The sequence below is a fragment of the Orycteropus afer genome, unplaced genomic scaffold (genome assembly GCF_000298275.1).
Source record: "Orycteropus afer afer isolate SDZICR_OR568_19922 unplaced genomic scaffold, OryAfe1.0 scaffold00417, whole genome shotgun sequence".
NCBI classification, from domain to species: Eukaryota; Metazoa; Chordata; class Mammalia; order Tubulidentata; family Orycteropodidae; genus Orycteropus; species Orycteropus afer.
Window position 1 is genome coordinate 2,748,045 of NW_006922004.1, and position 19,028 is coordinate 2,767,072.

Here is a 19,028-nt window from a genome sequence, read left to right on the forward strand (position 1 = left end):
CTCTTTCTGTATGTATGTATATGTGTGTGTGCATATATCTATATATTCACAAGTTCACATTGATATCCCCAGCCCCAATCTAATATCACAAATTTCATTTTAGCCTTCCCACTTTATTCATAATTTCCATTTCTAACAGTAAGAAACCTTGCTCCCATTATCTTCAATAAGTTTATTTAATTGCTTATTTTTTCTCTATATGTAACCATCTTCCAGTTTAACTGGCCACCTCCTTGGCTCTGTATGTCTCCTTGACCCTGTCCCCATTCCTTGATAACCGCAGCCATCTTCTCAGTCATGAATTCTTCCTCAGACCCAGACAAGAAAAGAGAAGGGAAGGAAAGCAGAGGAGGAAGTACTCATTTAGTATTCCTTCCACTCAGTCACAGCTTTATTCTTTGCTATGTTAATAGTGAAATAGCATAAAATGTTTTTAACAACCTCCATAATTGTTTACATACTTTGGTAGTTCTCTTTTTGAATTGTTTGAAAAATACTAGTTCATTAAGATCACAGTCATATAAAAGTAATATACAAATCTTTGAAAACTTTATTCTTAATTTCGAAGACAGTGCTAGTTTAATGAAAAGGCTTATTTTGAAGTGACAGGCATTTTTAAATTAAATTTATTTAATAGTTGTAAGTTGTTGTTAAATGTCTACTTTTTAATAGTTAAAGTGACTGTTACTGTTTTGGTACAGGAAGTTTCATTGAAGTGGACAGTGTAATTAGTAATGAAAGTCGAGGTGAATTACCAGACAGTTCTAACCCTTCCTCTGAGCAAGGTGAAAAATCAGTTGCTGAAGAGGGACTGACAGAAACTAAGATGGAAGGAGACAGTGGTGATACCGAGAGCTTCTTAAGAGACAACTCTGAAAGCGAGAGCTTGGATATTGAGCCACCTAAAGAAGCTGAAAAAGATGCAGATGATTCACTCAATGAATGGCAAGATATCAATTTGGTAATAATGTGACATCATGCTTTAACTTTTTGCTGAAGAAGATAAATACTTTTGAGTTTTAAGGAGTTACTGGATGAATATTTATGTTATTTTCATGCATCTTCTTGTTCTTGCTGACGGCTCCTTTTTTATATAGGTTACTGTCTGGGGTAGACTCAGGTTTCCATGTGATTTAGTGAGGGAACTCTAATGATATTACAGAATCTTGCTCAGAAATCCAAGAGAAAAAGCTTATTGGTGTTTTCAGTCAGACTACATGCAGGCTTTTTATAACAAATGAACTAAAGTGGATTATTAATATGATTATCTACAAATGTAATTATTATATAGGAAGAACTGGAGACTCTGGAGAGCAGCCTTTTAGAACAACAGAATTCATTGAAAGCTCAAAAACAGCAGCAGGAACGGATTGCTGCTACTGTAACAGGACAGATGTTCCTGGAAAGCCAGGTAGGCTTACTTAACCATGGGCTTCCTTAAACAATTCCTGCTGACGTTTTTTACTTACTCAGATTCCCTCAGGGAATGCATTAAGTAAAGCACTGGTCCCATAGCTGGATAAGGCTGGCTAATGCATTTCAGGAGGTGTCACTGTGTGTCTGTAACTCCACAGGAACTTCTTCGTCTCTTCGGCATTCCCTATATCGAGGCTCCTATGGAAGCAGAGGCACAGTGTGCCATCCTGGACCTGACTGATCAAACTTCCGGAACAATCACTGATGACAGTGATATTTGGCTGTTTGGAGCACGGCATGTCTATAAAAACTTTTTTAATAAAAACAAGTTTGTAGAATATTACCAATATGTGGACTTTCACAACCAATTAGGTAAGGCTTCAGAGTATAATTAATTTCTGAAATTTTCCTTCAAAATTTATAATTTAAATAGTTCTTTCCAAGGAACTAAATGATGAATTAATTGAAATGGTAGGTCTGTACAAATTTTTATACAAATGATCTTTTTTTTTGGATAGGGTAATAAACAAAACCCACTGTTACTGATCATTCTGACTCATAGTGACCCTATAAGACATAGTAGAACTGCCCCTTAGAGTTTCCAATGCTATAAATCCTTACAGAAGCAGACTGCCTCATCTTTCTTTCATGGAGCAGCTGGTGGGTTCAAACTGCTCACCTTTTGCTTTAACCACTGTGCCACCAAAACTCCTTGTATAGTGTAATTGTTGTTGTTGTTGTTATGTGCCATCGAGTCAGACCCGACTCATAGCGACCCCTCCCTGGGTTTCCAAGGCAGTATCACTATGGAAGTAGATTGCCCCATCTTCCTTCCGAGGAGTGGCTGGTGTGTTTGAACCGCCAGCCTTCTGGATAGCAGTCAAGTGCCTTAGGCACTAAGTTACCAGCGTAATAGAATTTTAAAAACTAGAATTAAGAGATTAAAATCGAAGTTTGTTTAGGTATTTCTGCGTTTTATCATCTGACCTGGTTGGCCTGTGACTGGTTACCCTGAGATCTTCAGAGTGAAGTGAAAGATGATACAGATAGAGAGAAATGGTGGTAATCACTCGAACTAGAATTATGTTCCACACACTAGTAGTGTTTCTGGCACTGATCATTTGTTCATTCAACAAACACATGTTGAGGGACTCTTATATGCTGGTTGTTTCTCCTGGCCATGGAGATACAGGGTGCCATAGTGGTTGAAGCATTTGGCTGCTAACCAAAAAGTTGGTGGTTTGAACCTATCAGCTGCTCCATGACAAAAAAATGAGACAGTCTCCTTCTGTAAAGATTTACAGTTTTAGAAATCCTGTAGGGGCAGTTCTACTCTCTCCTGTAGGGTTGCTGTGAGCTGGAATCAATTCAATGGTGGTGTTTTTTTTTCTCCTTTTTTTTAATATGCTGTATAATTAATGACATTTGGTGATATGTACCATATAGAAAAATAAAGCATAAATGGGAGAGAGAGAGTGATAGGGAGTAGGTGGGGTGCTGTTTTAGGCTTTTCTAATAGGTAAATTTTGGACAGGGACCTGAAGGAAATAGGAAGCAAATACCTTGGTGAAGAGCATGTCATAGGGACTAGTAGATGTAGATGCCCGAGGTGGAATTCTGCTTGGTGTGCTGTAGGAGAGCAAAGAGGCCAGTGTGAAAGAAGCAGCGATGGAGGAGGAGAATGGCGAAAGTTAAGGTCTGAGAAGAGGGGGAGGCCAAAATCAAATAGGGTCTGGTGTGCTATAGAAATGATTTGCAGGTGGATTGTCTGTGTGTGGTATGAGAGAAGGAGAAAAGTCAAAGATGATTCCACATCCTGAACAGTTGGTAGAATGGACTTGCCATTTAATGAGATGAAGGAGGCTGTGGAAGGAGTATGGTAGAGTAGGGGAGAAATGAAGCATTCAGGTTTGGACATGTTAAATTTGAGATGCTTATTGGATCTCCAGTTGGGGATGTTAAGTTGAATATATGTGATTGTAGTGCAGAGGTGAGATCTAGGCCAGATACCTAAATTTGAGGGACAGTATATTTAAGTTATAGAACTAGATGAAACTTAAAAAAATCTTAGCAGGAGTTAAAGAAAACAATCTGCTTTCACATAATGAAAAAAAAAGGTATTTTTGGTTAGAGATAGATACATATATACAGAAGTTTATGTCAATTTTTGTATATTGAATATATTATTATTATTATTATTTTTTGCTTTTATAGGGTTAGACCGGAACAAATTAATAAATTTAGCCTATTTGCTTGGAAGTGATTATACAGATGGAATACCAACTGTGGGTTGTGTAACAGCCATGGAAATTCTTAATGAATTTCCTGGACATGGCCTGGAACCTCTGCTGAAATTCTCGTGAGTTCTTTTTGATTTTTTAATTCAGATGTTTTTGTAAATATCCATATTAGCAAATAGAATTATTATTACATAGGGCACTGTCACAAATCATCCTTTGAGAAAACAGGAGGAAGTATTAGTTGGGGTTACAAAAATTTATTTTTTCTAGAGTTTCATGAAATCAGAGTCAGTATTTTTAGTGATGATGGGCTTGTCCTAGCCCAGTGCTGTGAGATATCATAGGAGTGTAGGAGTTACCATTTCATTCACTGAAATATTTATTGAGTAGCTTTTATGTATTGGGCACATACTTGTGTATATATCTGTATATATGTAGTCAAGTAGTCTCCGACTTAACTATGTATTTGAGTTACAATGAAGTGCACTTACAACTGTTCATTTTTTTCTTTTTTTGTACATCTTTTTAGTAATATGTACTACATACAGTGTCGCAGTGCATAATTTGCTGATGTTTTCATTCTTATGCCTACCCCCAAGACGAATAAAAACCTCATTTATAAAATTACTACTAATAAAAAGCAGTTAAAGTGAAAACTAAAAGAAAAAAAAAAAGGTATTTGAGTTACATCAGAACCAGTTCATGAAGGAGTTGTTGGAACAGAATGCCATTGTAAGTCAGGACTACCTATACACACACACAAACACGCACACTTTTAACACTAGTGAGAAATCACTACATATATTTTTTATGTTGCCTGCAACCCATTTGGTGATACAACAAGGCACATTGTCAGCAATATATAGATTTGTATCATTGTTTTTAATCACAGTAGACTTTTTTTTGGTTGTATAATGATTAATTATTTTTAAATTTAGAGTTTTTAAAGGTATAAACAAATACTGATTTGAGTGTCATTATATATATATCTTTGAGTTCTTGCTTAATTATTATTTTAAGATAAGTGAAAATGGGATCTAAGTTTTAAATTTGATATCCTAATTAGTAGAGGAAGAGTTAGTATTTTTTCATGTATATTAACAATTGGCATGCTTAATTTAGTGAATGGCCATTATTTTCTTTTCCTTTTCTTGGTTCAATAGTTTCTGCTTCCTTGTTGCCTATTGTTTATATTTTTTTGAAGTCAGGTAAGAATTTTTTCAGTCACAATTCCTGCCTTTGGTCTTCTAGCCTTTCCTTGGCGCAGTAGCTGTCTCAGCCCTGGCTTGGGAGGTTTAGGAGGATGCAGAGTTAAAGAGCAAAAAGAGGAGTAGAAGAACAATAAAAGTGAGATTTTTGACTTGCTTTCTTTTCTGTTTTCACTTTCTCCTAACCAGACTCTGGCTAGTCACTCGTCCTTTAAAGCAGAGGTGGGCATGCAGCCAGAATTTAGCCTCAGTGCGTTTGGTTTGGTGTACTTCATGTACTCTTGTACAGAGCTTTAATTTTGAAATAGCTACCAACAAATTTGGGAGATTTTGCAGAAAATTTTAGATTCTCTTGGAGGGAAAGGAGATTTGGTCATGCTGGGCCTAAATTCCCAAATGTCCACAAGATAGCTGGTGTGGAATATCAGCAGTTCTCCTCTCCCATCACACTACTCTAGTTAAGACATGAATCCTGCAATTTCATCACACTTGTCATCACTCTCTATTGTCTCCCCCACTGCTAAGCTAATTGACAAATCTCATCTTCCATCTTTATATTAAGTACCTGGTTTTCTTACTATAAGGAAGCTTGATGGGCTCACAGGGTGTTGTGCTGATACTCTTAAGTGGCAATCATGATAATTATTTCAAAGATGGAAAAACAAAAGGAGAGTGAGGGAGAATTGTAAATATTTTCCCAGTGAACTCTTGGAAACGTTATTGTAAAATTGATGAAGACTGCAGTGATGCTTTTTCAGTGCCAGATGGCACTCCTGCACCAGTGAGTTGAAACACTGGCTGAGACACAAATACAAATCATTTTCTAAATATGTGAAGCAGTGAAATGTGAGATATTGGTGGTGGTGTTTTTTTTTTTTTTAAGGTTCCATTGAATATGTGGATTGGTGAAGGTTGTGCTGTGTTTTTAACTTTTATGTTATTTTTTCTAATATAAATTTTCAGATTGTCTGTTATTGCTACGCAAACCACATTAAACTTCAGTGGCTTAAAATTCAGCTATATTCATTTATTTTTCTCAGAAATCTACAATTTGATCAGTCCTCAAATGCCTCATCCCTGTTCCTTGTGATGTCACTTGGGGCAGCTCATCTGGGCTAGAGGATCCACAAAGAGGGCTCATTCACTAACGTGGCTGGCAAATCGATGCTGGCTGTTGTCTGGGAGCTGACGTGGAGCTGTTGGCCAGGGGCCTTGCATCCTCTCCATTTGGGCCTTTTCACGAGCTTAGGCTTCCCTCCAGTATGTCCACTGGTTCCAAGAGCAAACATTCCAAGAGAAACCAAAACCACCACCATGGAGTCAATTCTGACACATCGCAGCTCTATACAACAGTAGAACTGCCCCATAGGGTTTCCAAGGCTGGAAATCTTTCACTTGTAGAGTGGCTGGTAGGTTCGAACAGCTGACTTTTCAGTTAGCAACCTACCACTTTTAACCAGTGCAGCACTAGGACTCTTTATTCCAAGAGAAGACAAATAGAAACGGCAGTCTCTCTCTCCCTCTTTTTTTTTTTTTTTTTAAATTGTGGTTAAAACATACACATCAAGACATTCAGCAGCATAACAACTTTTGCATTTACAGGTCAGGGACATTGATGACATTTTTCATGTTGTGCTACCATCATTGCAGTTCTTTTCTTAAATATTCCACCACCATTAGGATAAACTCAGTGCCCCATTAACAAAAGATTCCCCCTTTTCCCTTCTTCCTACCGCTGATAACCACTAATAATCGTAGGTTTCTTTTTTTTTTCCCTTTCTTTTTTTTTTTTTTACCTCCATAGTAGTTTTTTCTCCCCTCCCGTCCCATCCCTGGTAACCAACAAAGGAAGTTTCTTTCTACATATAAGCCTATTCTTGACTTTTTATAATAGTGGACTAATACAATATTTGGCCTTCTGTGATTGACTTATTTCACTCAGCATAATGTCCTCTAAGTTCATCCATGTTATACGGTGTTTTTGTGGATTCTACATTATTCTTTAGTGTTGCATAGTATTCCATTGTGTGTATGTACCACAGTTTGTTTATCTATTTCTCAGTTGGTGGGCACTTAGGTTGTTTCCATCTCTTTGCTATTGTGCATAGTGCTGCGATGAACATGGATGTACATGTATGTATTCGTTTCCTAGCTCTCATTTCTTTAGGATATATACCTAGTAATGGGATTGCTAGATCAAACGGTATTTCTAATTCGAACTTTTTAAGGAAGCACCATACTAATTTCCACAATGGTTATATCATTTGACAGTCCTACCAGCAGTGTATGAGAGTCCCAATCTCTCCACATCTTTGCCAACATTTGTTATTTTCTGTCTTGTTGAACTTTGCTATTAGTGCTAGGGCAAGATGGTATCGCATTGTTGTTTTGATTTGCATCTCTCTAATGGCTAATGATCATGAACATTTCTTCATGTGTTTGTTGGCCACCTGAATATCCTCTTTGGTGAAGTGTCTATTCATGTCTTCTGCCCATTTTTAAATGGGATTATTTGTCTTTTTAATGTTGAGGTGTTGGAGTTTTCTATAAGTTTTAGAGATAAATCCCTTGTCAGATATGTCATTGCCAAATATTTTTTTCCTAATCTGTAGGTTCTCTTTTGACTCTTTTGGAGAAGTCTTTGGAAGCACATAAAAATTTAGTTTTGAATAAGTCCCATTCATCTAGTTTATCTTCTGCTGTTTGTCCATTTTGTGTTATGCTTGATAGTCTATTTATGCCATATATTAGGGCTCCTAAATTTACCCCTATATTTTCCTTGAAGAACTTTATAGTTTTAGGTTTCACATTTAAGTCTTTGAGCCATCTGGAGTTAGTTTTTATGTATGGTGTGTGATACGGATCTTGTTTCATTTTTCTGCAAATGGATATCCAGTTTTGCCAGCACTATTTGTTAGAGAGACTATCTTTTCCCTACTTAATGAATTTCAGCCCTTTGTAAAAGATTAGCTGACCATAGAAACTGTAGTCTCTTAAGACCTGGTACAGTGTCACTTCTTAAGTATATTATATATATCAAATACACACACACACATATATACATATACTTGATGTATGTGTATGTATGTATATGTATGTGTATATATATATATATACACATACACATGTATGTATGTATATATATATATGTATATAATGTATATATATATGTGTGTGTGTGTGTGTGTATATACATATATATATATATATATATGTATATACACAGATAATCTACCCAATTCAAGGGGAAAGGACATGGACTCCACATCTTGATGTGAGGAATGTCAAAGAATGTGTGACCATCTTTAACTTTCCATAATAATTTATGGTTATAATATAAAAAAAATTCAAAAAACAGGTGAATTATAAAGAAGAAAATGAACAGCTATGTTCTCATCTCTCAAAGAGAGCTACAGACATACCCCATTCTAATCTTTTATAGCTACATAACTGCTTTCAAACTTGAAAAATGAATAGTATTTATATATTTGGGATATGAAAATTAAATGAGTTAGCAGGTAAAGTGTTCAGAACATTGCGTAGCACACAATAAAATGATAGTCATTGTTTTTTATTATTGTAAATATTTCAATTTACTTTTTTTTTTTCACATATCTGCATGTGCTTTCCAAGATTGAGATCATACTTTTTTTGTGTATGATTTGGGTGAAAGTTTATAAAGCAAATTCATTTCCTAAGTGCCTAAGGCATTTGACTGCTAACCAGAAGGTGGCAGTTCAAACCCCCAGACACTCTGTGGAAGAACGATGGGGCAGTCTACTTCCATAAAGATTTACCACCTTGGAAACCAAAATGGGGTCACTGTGAGTCGGAATTGACTCTGTGGGAGTGGGTTTGATTTTTTTTGGTTTATACAGCAGTTTATACACATTTTGTTTCATGACATTGATTGCAACCCCCATAATGTTAACAGTTCTCTTCCCACTTCCTCCCTGTGGTAACCTTTTCCCTGTGTCCTTCTTTCCTGTGCATTGCTGCCCTCTGAGCTATCTCCCTGTGCAAATACTCCCCCTCTGAGCTCCCATGATTAATTGTTCTAAGGAGTGTACCTACCTGGTGTAAATATTCACCTTATAGTGCCTAAGTAGTGATACTGCCTCGGAAACCCAAGGAGGGGTCGCTATGAGTCGGGGCCAAGTCTACAGCATATAACACAACAACAACATGCCTATTGTTTGGCTGGAAGCCATGGTAGTAAGTTCAATTTCAGACCTGAATGGTGACTAGGCACCATAGTCTCAGGAGTTTCACCAGTCTCTATCAGACCAATAAGCCTGATCTTTTTTTTTAATGATTTTGAGCAAAATTGGAGCCATACTTTATGTACAGTTAGGTCCTGTACTTTTTAAATTTAACATGTTCTTGGCATTTTTTCATTTTATTAAATATTCTTGGATTCATTATTGATTCAAGCTGGATAATGCAAGCATATTACTTCAATTTTACCATTGAGAAAGACTTTGAGAAGTTGTGACTTTTATTATGAGTGGGGGCTCTGGAGGAAGATTATCAGAGTTCTTACTGTTCCAATTCTAACTATGAAATCTTGAGCAAGTTAGGTACTTCTTTTTGAGTTCAATTTCCTCATCTGTAAAGTGAGATTAACGATAGGGTTCTGCTTGTGTGATTATTGGGCATATAAAGTACTTAACATAGCTCTTAACAAAGAGTGAGCATTTGATAAATGTTTACCATCATTTTATATTATTGTTAATAATGTTAAAAGTAATAATACATGTTTACCATTTTCTGTTGTTAATAATTTTAAAAGTAACAATTTTGTTCTATAAATGATATAATTTGTTTCAGAATTGGGACTTGAATTCAAGTTAACGTACTCAACAGCAATTGGTTTGTTTTTTTTGTTTATAACTCTAAGCATTCCTCTTTTTCCTACAGGGCATCTACTACATTGTCTTTATGACTTTATATTATAATTGTTTCCTTTTTACCTTATAGAGAATGGTGGCATGAAGCTCAACAAAATAAGAAGATAAGACCTAATCCTCATGACACTAAAGTGAAGAAAAAATTACGGAAGCTGCAACTCACTCCTGGTTTTCCTAACCCAGCTGTTGCTGACGCTTACCTGAGGCCCACAGTGGATGACTCAAAGGGATCATTTCTGTGGGGAAAACCTGATCTTGAAAAAATTAGAGAATATCCTTTTATTTCTTAAAACATAAAGGAACACTGAGTTAAATATGTGTTTTGGTATAAAACTTATGAAGTTAGATTGTTTTTTTTCTTACATTACATTGATTCCTTTCAGTTCTTTTTCCCTATCCTTAATTTTAAAGAGCTTATTTATTTGGAATAAGCCCCAATGAGCATTCATAGATGCAACTAGATACTTAAATATTAGTCTGAAGAGATAAGATGATTAACTTTATCCTTTTTATTACTGTTGTTCTTTTTTGTGTGTCATTTGAATAGATGTTGAAAAGTTTACAATAGAATTAATTGAACTACTGTCTTTTTGTGTTTGTTTTTTATCCTCAAAGAAATTAACTACTGTTTTCTTTTCTCAAGAGTCTTTGATATCCTAAAATAATAGTTGAATATGTTTGATCTTACAGGATATTGAAAAGAACATAGTGCTAGATAATTATATTGGTATAATTTGTGTTGTTATTCTTTTCTTTTACCACTTTAATCTTTGTAAATATGAAAATATTTGGAGATACGAGGATTCAAGGGTAGGTTCTTGGTACTTCTAGATTTATCACTTCTTTAAATATCTTTGAAAACATTTGTAAGTCTTAACTGTCTGCAGATTTTGTCAGCGGTATTTTGGCTGGAATAGAACTAAGACAGATGAATCTCTGTTTCCAATACTAAAGCAACTGAATGCTCAGCAGGTAATCATGGTGGGCTTTTTTCCTAAGCTCAGGAGAAAGAGTAAACTTATTAAGGCTATGTTTGGCAGGTACTAAAGACCAGTAACACTTTTATTTTAGGGCATAGCACATACATTTAAAAGTGATGATAACTTTAGATAAGAGAACAGGAAAATATATTAAAAAAGTTTGACTTTGTCTTCATTTTCTAATATCACTCTTCATGCTGGCCCTCAATTTCCATTCTTTTTTTTTTTTTTTTTTTAACTTTGAAGAGGAAAAAAAAAAAGTCTATTTAGGTACAGGAGATTTTTGAAGAGAAAAAGGTCTTTTTATGGTCTTTAGTTATCATATAGGTAACAACATCTTGCTTTACTTATGAGTACGTTTCTACCACTAAAAAGCAAGCCTTTCCACTCCTCAGAACAAATTCACAAAATGTGTATAAACTATATAGCAGAAATGGGGCCATAGCTCTTAAAAAACCCAAACCAAACTCACTGCCATTGAGTCGATTCTGACTCATAGTGACCCTCTTTGGGTTTCCAAGGTGGTAAGTCTTTATTGTTGTTATGTGCTGTCGAGTCTGACCTGACTCATAGTGACCCCGCCTTGGGTTTCCAAGGCAGTATCACTGTGAAAGTAGATTGCCCAACCTTCCTCCCGAGGAGTAGCTGGTGGGTTTGAACCGCCAGCCTTCTGGTTAGCGGTCAGATGCCTTAGGCACTATGCCACCAGAGCTCCCCTAGACTGTATATTTAAATTAAATGAATTTCTGTTAAACCAAAACCTAACCAACCTGCTGTCATCAAGTTGTTTCTGATACGTAGTGACATTATAGGACAGAGTTGAACTGCCTCATAAGGTTTCCCAGGCTGTAAATCTTTACAGAAGCTGACTGCCTCATCTTTCTCCCGGAGAGAGGTTGGTGGGTTCTAACCGCTGACCTTTTGGTTAGCAGCCAAATGCTTCAACCACTGCACCACCAGAGCTCCTTTTCAATTTCTGTTAGCTTTTATCCTTTTCATTGTTCTTTTTGTTTTTAAAGACAAAAACAAAAACCAGAGTAAACATTTCCAGAAAGCATTTCCCCTTTTTTTGCTTGATGACTTCACTTATTGAAACTGTTAGGAACCAATAGAGAAAGAAATCTATTTGGCTTAGTGAGTCCTTAATTATAGATGAATTTTTTGGAACATTTTCCCCCTTTTCATTATAGAAGTTAATATTAATTTATTCCCCCTAAATTGGAAAGTGAAAAAATGAAGAAAAATTATTTTCTATCTCCTCTAACACAGATCTTGACATTTAGGTTTATTTCCTTTTATTTCCTCCTCCTTCCAACATATAATCGTTAGCGTATGTAAATGTAACTTTATATTCCTTTCCTCTACCCACACTCATTAACATAACTCATTTTTGTTTTTTTTTTCTGCATTATTGATTAGTTTCCATAATTTCAAATGACCAGATTATATTGCATCAAGGGAATTTAACTTAATTAGTTTGGTTTACTTGTTAGACCTTCACATTTTAATTTTTTATAAATATGATAAATATTAGGCATATAACTTTTCTCATATGTAAATATTTTTTACAAATACCTTCTTAAAAAATAGATTTTCTGAACCAGCAACATGCGTGTTTCTAATGGCTGCTAATATTGTTTGTGGAATTGCTTCCTAAGGAAATTGAGTGATGATAATATTTTTTAAAGAAGAAAATAGTAGAATTTAGGAATGGACCCTATAAAATTATATTACTCCAAGGGAAAGCAGTAGATGTGGCTACCGAAAAAACAGCACTTTTTGAGTGCCTGGTAAGAGATTTCATATCTGAGATGTGGACAGTTGACAGAGTTTATTTAAGTAGTACTTAAAATGTGATATAGAAAGTAAAATTTTACTCATTTGGGAGTAAACTGGTTTCTAAGAGATAATGAAATAGTGTTCTCTGACATAGTTATCTAATGCCAGTGACCAAGGTTGAGATCTTTGTTTCTTTTAAGAAACTTGTCTAATTTATGTTTATTCTATTTTTTTAGACTCAGCTTCGAATTGATTCTTTCTTTAGATTAGCTCAACAGGAGAAACAAGATGCTAAGGGTATTAAGAGCCGGAGACTCAACAGAGCTGTGACATGTATGCTGAGGAAGGAACGGGAAGAAGCTAGTGAAATAGAAGCAATTTCGGTTGCTATGGAGAAAGAGTTTGAGATACTTGATAAGGTAAAAGGAAAAACCCAGAAGAGAAGCATAGAAAATAAATTGAAAGATTCATCAAGCCTGAAAAGAAAAAGACTTTCTGATTCTAAACGAGGGAATAAATGTGGTGGATTTTTGGGGGAGGCCTACCTCTCAGAATCATCTGATGCATCTTCAGGTGAGGATGCCGAAAGCTTATCTTTAATTAACAGCCAAAGGGAAAAAGCAGCTAAAGAGTCAAAAATCAGCCCTTCAGATTTACAGAACACAGTGAAACATGATCATGTGAAGCATGAAGGTGTGACTACGAGCAGCTCTAGTGATGATGAAACGAAAACAAAAGTAGTCATGGTGACTGCTAGATCTGTATTTGGGAAGAAAAAAGGGAGATTGAGAAATACAAGAGTAAGACAAAGAAAAACCTAATGTAAGAAAATGTATTTTCTGTATATTTATACAGATATTTTTACATTTCCTAATGAATTTGCTGTGAGGATATAATAAAATTAAACAAATTTACGTAATCTTTATATTCAGTGTGTGGCTTTTAAATATATGGGTGCTAAACTCTACAATTACCTTTTTCCATCTTTACTGATTTCCTTCTCTCTGCTTTTAAATAGTTGAAAAATCTTTCCCAATGAAAACAAAATACAAATTAATACTCTACAATTACCTGTTTCTCAGTATGTTACTTTTTCTGGTGTTTTCTACTTCATTGAGTGTTTCCTTGTAATCACAGGAGTTGTCTTCATATTTTCAATATCAGATGCTTTCTGACCACATTTTTTTTAAGAAAAAGGCTTTATATTGATTGGTACTCACTCTAAATAAGCCTTCCCTCTGACTTTCAGACTTAGACAAGAGGCAAAATATCCTTATTTTTCATACCACAATATTGACAGTTCCACCCAACTACATGAAGTCCTGTGTCTTGCTACTTCTCCTTTTCCCTAAGGTTCCAGTTGAAAGAATAGCAGGAAGGAAGCTCACTGCCGAAACATATTAGAAGAAATGTTTTCTATGGTTATAAGCAAACAATTAGAAAACTTATATAGGGAGCATCATTTCACTGGTGGCCACTAATTGTGAGAACCTTGATACTGTAATGTTGGGCTTTTAAAATACTTTTGTTGTCAAAAGCTGGCTTCTGTGTAAATGGATTTGGGGGTTCAGGTCTGTAATTAAACTGGTATAGGTGGGCCAACTTTAAAAGTGGCTTCCAGGGGTTCATTATTATTAAAAGATGTTTCTTTAGAGTGCCCAGAACAACAACAACAAAAAAACCAAACTCACTGCCCTTGAGTTGGATCTGATTCATAGTGACCCCTCTTTGGGTTTCTGGGGTGGTATCACTATGGAAGTAGATTGCCCAGTCTTCCTTCCAAGGAGTGGCTGGTGGGTTTGAACCACCAGCCTTCTGGTTAACGGTCAAATGCCTTAGGTACTACGCCACCAGAACTCCTCAAGTGGCCAGGCAAAGGTTATTTTAAAATTTCTTCTGCTGAGACATCCCACAATAATGACACCCAAACTACTGGTTGCTTAGGTTAAGAACAATCTAATTCCTTTGGACATGTATTTGTCTGCCTTCAGAGGTAGCTTCCTCCGTCTGAGACTTTACTGGCATCTTTAGTTTTCCATCTTTACTGATTTCCTTCTCTCTGCTTTTAAATAGTTGAAAAATCTTTTCCAATGGAAACAAAATACAAATTAATACTTCCAACAACCTGTGAATGACCCCTAGATCTTTGTTTGTTTGTTTTCAGGCTATCATTTACGTTGACTTTTCAGCCAAACTTCTCAAATAACTGGGGCTATAGCTGCTACTTTTCTTTGCTCATTATTTAGTTCATTCCTGATTAGAAATATGTCTGCTTCCATTAGTCTTCTGCAGCAGCTGTTTTCTAAAGTCAACAATGACTTCTGTGTAAATAAACCATCATATCTTTTCTTAATGCTGCTTTTCTCTGAAGATATTTGAAACAATTGAATGCTTTTTTTGAGGGGAAACATTAGCTTTTTCATGTTATTCCCATTTCTGTCAGCTGCTTATAATTGGAAGTTTCCTGCATATGTATTTGTAGACAGGGTATGAGTAGTTTTACTAAAAAAAATAAAAAAAATAATTGCCTTTAATATATAACATACATATTTTTAAAACTTTTTGTGATTTGGGTGAAATTTTAAAGAGCAGATTTGTTTTCCAACAAAACAGTTCTACAGAGGAGAACTGTTTTCTAACAGTTCATACCCATTTTGTGTTGTGAAGTTGATTACAATCCCTACCATGTAACATCGCTCTTCCCCTTCCCCCCCTGTGGTTACCCCCCCTTCTTCTTTCTATGTGTTCCTTTTCCCCTACCTTTCTCCCTGTGCAAATGCTGCCCTTCTGATCTCCTGTGGTTGGTTATTCTAAGGAGTGCATTTCCCTGGTGTAATTTTTCAGCTCATAAAAAAAAAACTCACTGCCCTCAAGTCAGACCCGACTCATAGCAACCCCTCCTTGGGATTTCCGAGGCAGTGTCACTACAGACATAGATTTCCCAACCGAGGCGTGGCTGGGGGGTTTGAACCTCCAGCCTTCTGGTTAGCAGTCAAATGCCTTAGGCACTATGCTACCAGAGCTCCCATTCAGCTCATAGGCCTGTCTGTTGTTAGGCTGAGAGTTAAGATGTGAAAATGTGTTCAATTAGAGGCCCAAGGGTGATGAGGGGCCATAGTGTTGGGAGGGTGGGTTTCTTCAGTTTCTATCTGACTAGTAATCCTGGTCTTTTTTATGTTTTTGAATTTTGTTCCACATTTTTCTCCCACTCTATCCAGAATCTCCAGTTTCTGAGTGGTTGGTGTTGGTACCCAGATACCATCTAGTTCTTCTTGTCTTAGGGTCCTATAGATTGAAGTTTCCATAGTCCATTATTCCTTTGGCCAAATTGTGTCCATGTGTCTTTGATTTTTTTTTACTCTTCTTTGTTCTGATTGAGGAAAGACCAATAGTTGCACCTTAGATGGCTGGCTGCTTACAAGCTTTTAAGACTAGTTGCTGCTTACCAAAGTAGGATTTAGAACAATATATATATATTTGTATGTGTTATGTTCTAGCAATCGAGTTTGATGTTCCCTGCAACCATGGCCTCAAGCTCGTGGCCCAGCAACTCACTTCCCCAAGGTGCTTGTAGCTAAGAAGTTAATTTTCCTGTTACTTCTATTCTGAACATTTTTAAAGCACATACAAATACTTATGTAGAAATACTGTCTGCCAACCTGGAAAGTCATGGGTATATGCTCATTTGCCTATACATACCTGATCATCATTTCTGTCTACCTAAGTATCTACCCATAGATTAAATGTTTATTACTAATAATGTAGTATTGTGTATGTAATAGTATTTATCTTTGTTGTGTGCACCTCTTGTGCACCTCTCTGTCTTGTGTATCTTCCTTAGTGATATTGTGCGGGTTACATGCTTTTGTTATATTGGCTTACCGATTACCCAAATTGATACATGTCTCTTTTTTTTTTTCTTTCTGGCTTCTCTTTGTGGGAAGGCTCGATACATGTCTCTTAACTAGCTAGCAATTTTCCCTCCCTCCCCTCTCATCCCTGGTAACCAATAAAGAAAATTCCCCTTCCTGTGTAAACCTTTCCTTGACTTTTTTTTTTTTTTAAAGTTTTACTGTGATTTGGGAAAAGTTTACAGAGCAAATTCATTTTCCATACAGCCGTCCACATACACTTTGTCTCATGACATTGCTATTTGCCACAATGCAACAGCTCTCTTCCCACTTTCTCCCCATAGTTACCTTTTCCCTGTATCTTTCCCTCCTATGCACTCCTGCCCTCCAAGCTGTCCCCTGAGCATACACAGCCCTTCTATTTTCCCATGATTGATCTCTCCAAAGAGTGTATCTACCTAATGTAAATGTTCAGCTCATATGCCTGTCTTTTGTTTGGCTGGAAGCCACAGGAGTGGATTCAATTCCAGACCTGAAGGGCAGCTAGGGGCCATAATCTCAGGGGTTCCACCAGGCTCTATCAGACCAGCAAACCTGGTCCCGCCCTCCGACCCCCCCTTTTTTTTCATGATTTTGAGTTTTGTTCCACATTGTTCTTACACTCCATCAAGGATCTCCTACATAGATCCTCCTCCAAATGGTTGACAGTTGTAGCTGGGAACCATCTAGTTCTTCTGGTCTCATAGTCAGATAGGCTGAGGACTGCATGATGTACCAATCCCTTGGACTAGTTGTTTCCATGTGTCTTTGGTTTTCTTCATTCTTCTTTGCTCTGGACGAGGAGAGACCAATCATTACATCAAGATGACTGCTAGCAAGCTTTTAGGATTCCAGTCACTACTTACCAAAGTAGGATGTAGAACAGTGTTTTTGTGCAGTGTGTTATGCCAATTGAGTTTAATGTCCCCTGCAACCATGGTCTTGAGCCCACAGGTCCAACTACTTGCTCCCTCTGGGTATCTGGCTGTGGCCAAAAAGTGACAACAACCTTGTCCTTTGTCAGTTGTACTATATACCTGAAAATTTTTACAGAACATTTCAATACACTTGTAGAAACATTGTCTGCCAACCCTATATACCTACTCTTGGGCACACTCCCCCCTGCATAGGCATACCTAATTGTTCAGCCTGTCCACCCATCTATCTACCTGTATATCAATGTTTGCCATCACTGACAACATAGTACTGTATGTGCAAAAGGGTTCATCTTTGTTGTCTTTACCTCCCATGCACCTCTCTATGTCTTCCTTTTCCTCATTGCCACTGTGTTCGTCACTCACATTTGGTACATTGCCCTTCCCTTCATCCAAATCAGTATTTGTCTCTACTTATCTAACAGTGTTCCCTCCCCTCTCTTCCCACCCTTGGTAACCAACAAAGAAAATTTCCTTCCATATATAAACCTTTCCTTGACTTTTTTTTTTTTCATTGTGATTTGGGTGAAAGTTTAGAGCGCAAATTCACTTCCCATAGAGAAGTTCACATACAAATTGTCTCATGACATTGACTACAATTTACCCCAATGCAGCAGCTCCCCTCCCACTTCCTTCCGATAGTTACCTCTTCCCTGTGTCCATCCCTCCACACACTCCTGCCCCCTGAACTGTCTCCCTGTGTACTTCAGGTACATGTTCAACTCTTATGCTATCTTTTGTTTGGCTGGAAGGTGTGGGTTCAATTCCAGACCCGAAGGGCGGCTAGGGACCATAGTCTCAGTGGTTCCACCAGGCTCTATCAGACCAGCAAACCTGGTCGCCCTCCGCCTTTTTTTTTCCAAATGATTTTGAGTTTTGTTCTACATTGTTCTCCCTCTCTATCCAAGATATCCTACATAGATTCCCCTCCAAGTGGTTGGCAGTGGTAGCCGGGCACCATCTAGTTCTTCTGGTCTCATAGTTGTATAGGCTGAGGGTTGCATGGTGTACCAGTCATGAGGACTAACTGTTTCCATGAGTCTTTGGTTTTCTTCATTCATCTTTGCTCTGGATGAGGAGAAACCCAACATTGCATCTAGATGGCTGCTTGCAAGTTTTTAAGATCCCAGCTGCTACTCGCTAAAGTAGGAGGTGGAACAATGTTTTGTGTAGTATGTTATGTCAATTGAGCTTGATGTCCCCTGTGACTATGATCCCTAGCCCACAGGTTCAATTACTCAGTCCCTCTGGGTAGCTGGCTGTGACCAAGAAGTGATTACAACCTTGTTTCCTTGACTTTTTACAATAACAAACTAACACAATATTTGTCGTTCTGTGATTGACTTATTTCACTCAGCATAATGTCCTCCAAGTTCATCCATATTATGTGGTGTTTTGCAGATTCTACGTTATTCTTTACGTTTGCATAGTGTTCCATTGTATGTACTGTAGTTTGCTTATCCATTCTTCTATTGATGGGCACCTAGATTGTTTACATCTTTTTGCTATTGTAAATAGTGCTGAGATGAACATGTATGTGCATATCTTATCCTGAGTCTCACTTATTTAGGATATATACCTAGTAATGGAATTGCTGGGTGAAATGGTATTTCTTATTCCAACTTTTTAAGAAATCACAATACTGCTTTCCACGGTGGTTGTATCATTTG

General features: G+C 36.9%; 1 protein-coding gene across 1 annotated transcript in view; it reads left to right on the top strand.

Moving 5' to 3' along the window:
• LOC103208151 (DNA excision repair protein ERCC-5) overlaps positions 1 to 13,354 on the top strand; it is a 114,429-nt gene extending 101,075 nt beyond the window's left edge. Inside the window, exons 17-23 of the mRNA XM_042782697.1 lie at positions 702 to 961; positions 1,292 to 1,411; positions 1,575 to 1,788; positions 3,631 to 3,775; positions 9,845 to 10,045; positions 10,662 to 10,746; positions 12,770 to 13,354. Of these exons, the coding sequence (XP_042638631.1) occupies positions 702 to 961; positions 1,292 to 1,411; positions 1,575 to 1,788; positions 3,631 to 3,775; positions 9,845 to 10,045; positions 10,662 to 10,746; positions 12,770 to 13,354 (1,610 nt within the window). The remainder of the gene's footprint in view (positions 1 to 701; positions 962 to 1,291; positions 1,412 to 1,574; positions 1,789 to 3,630; positions 3,776 to 9,844; positions 10,046 to 10,661; positions 10,747 to 12,769) is intronic.
• Positions 13,355 to 19,028: the final 5,674 nt, after the last annotated feature.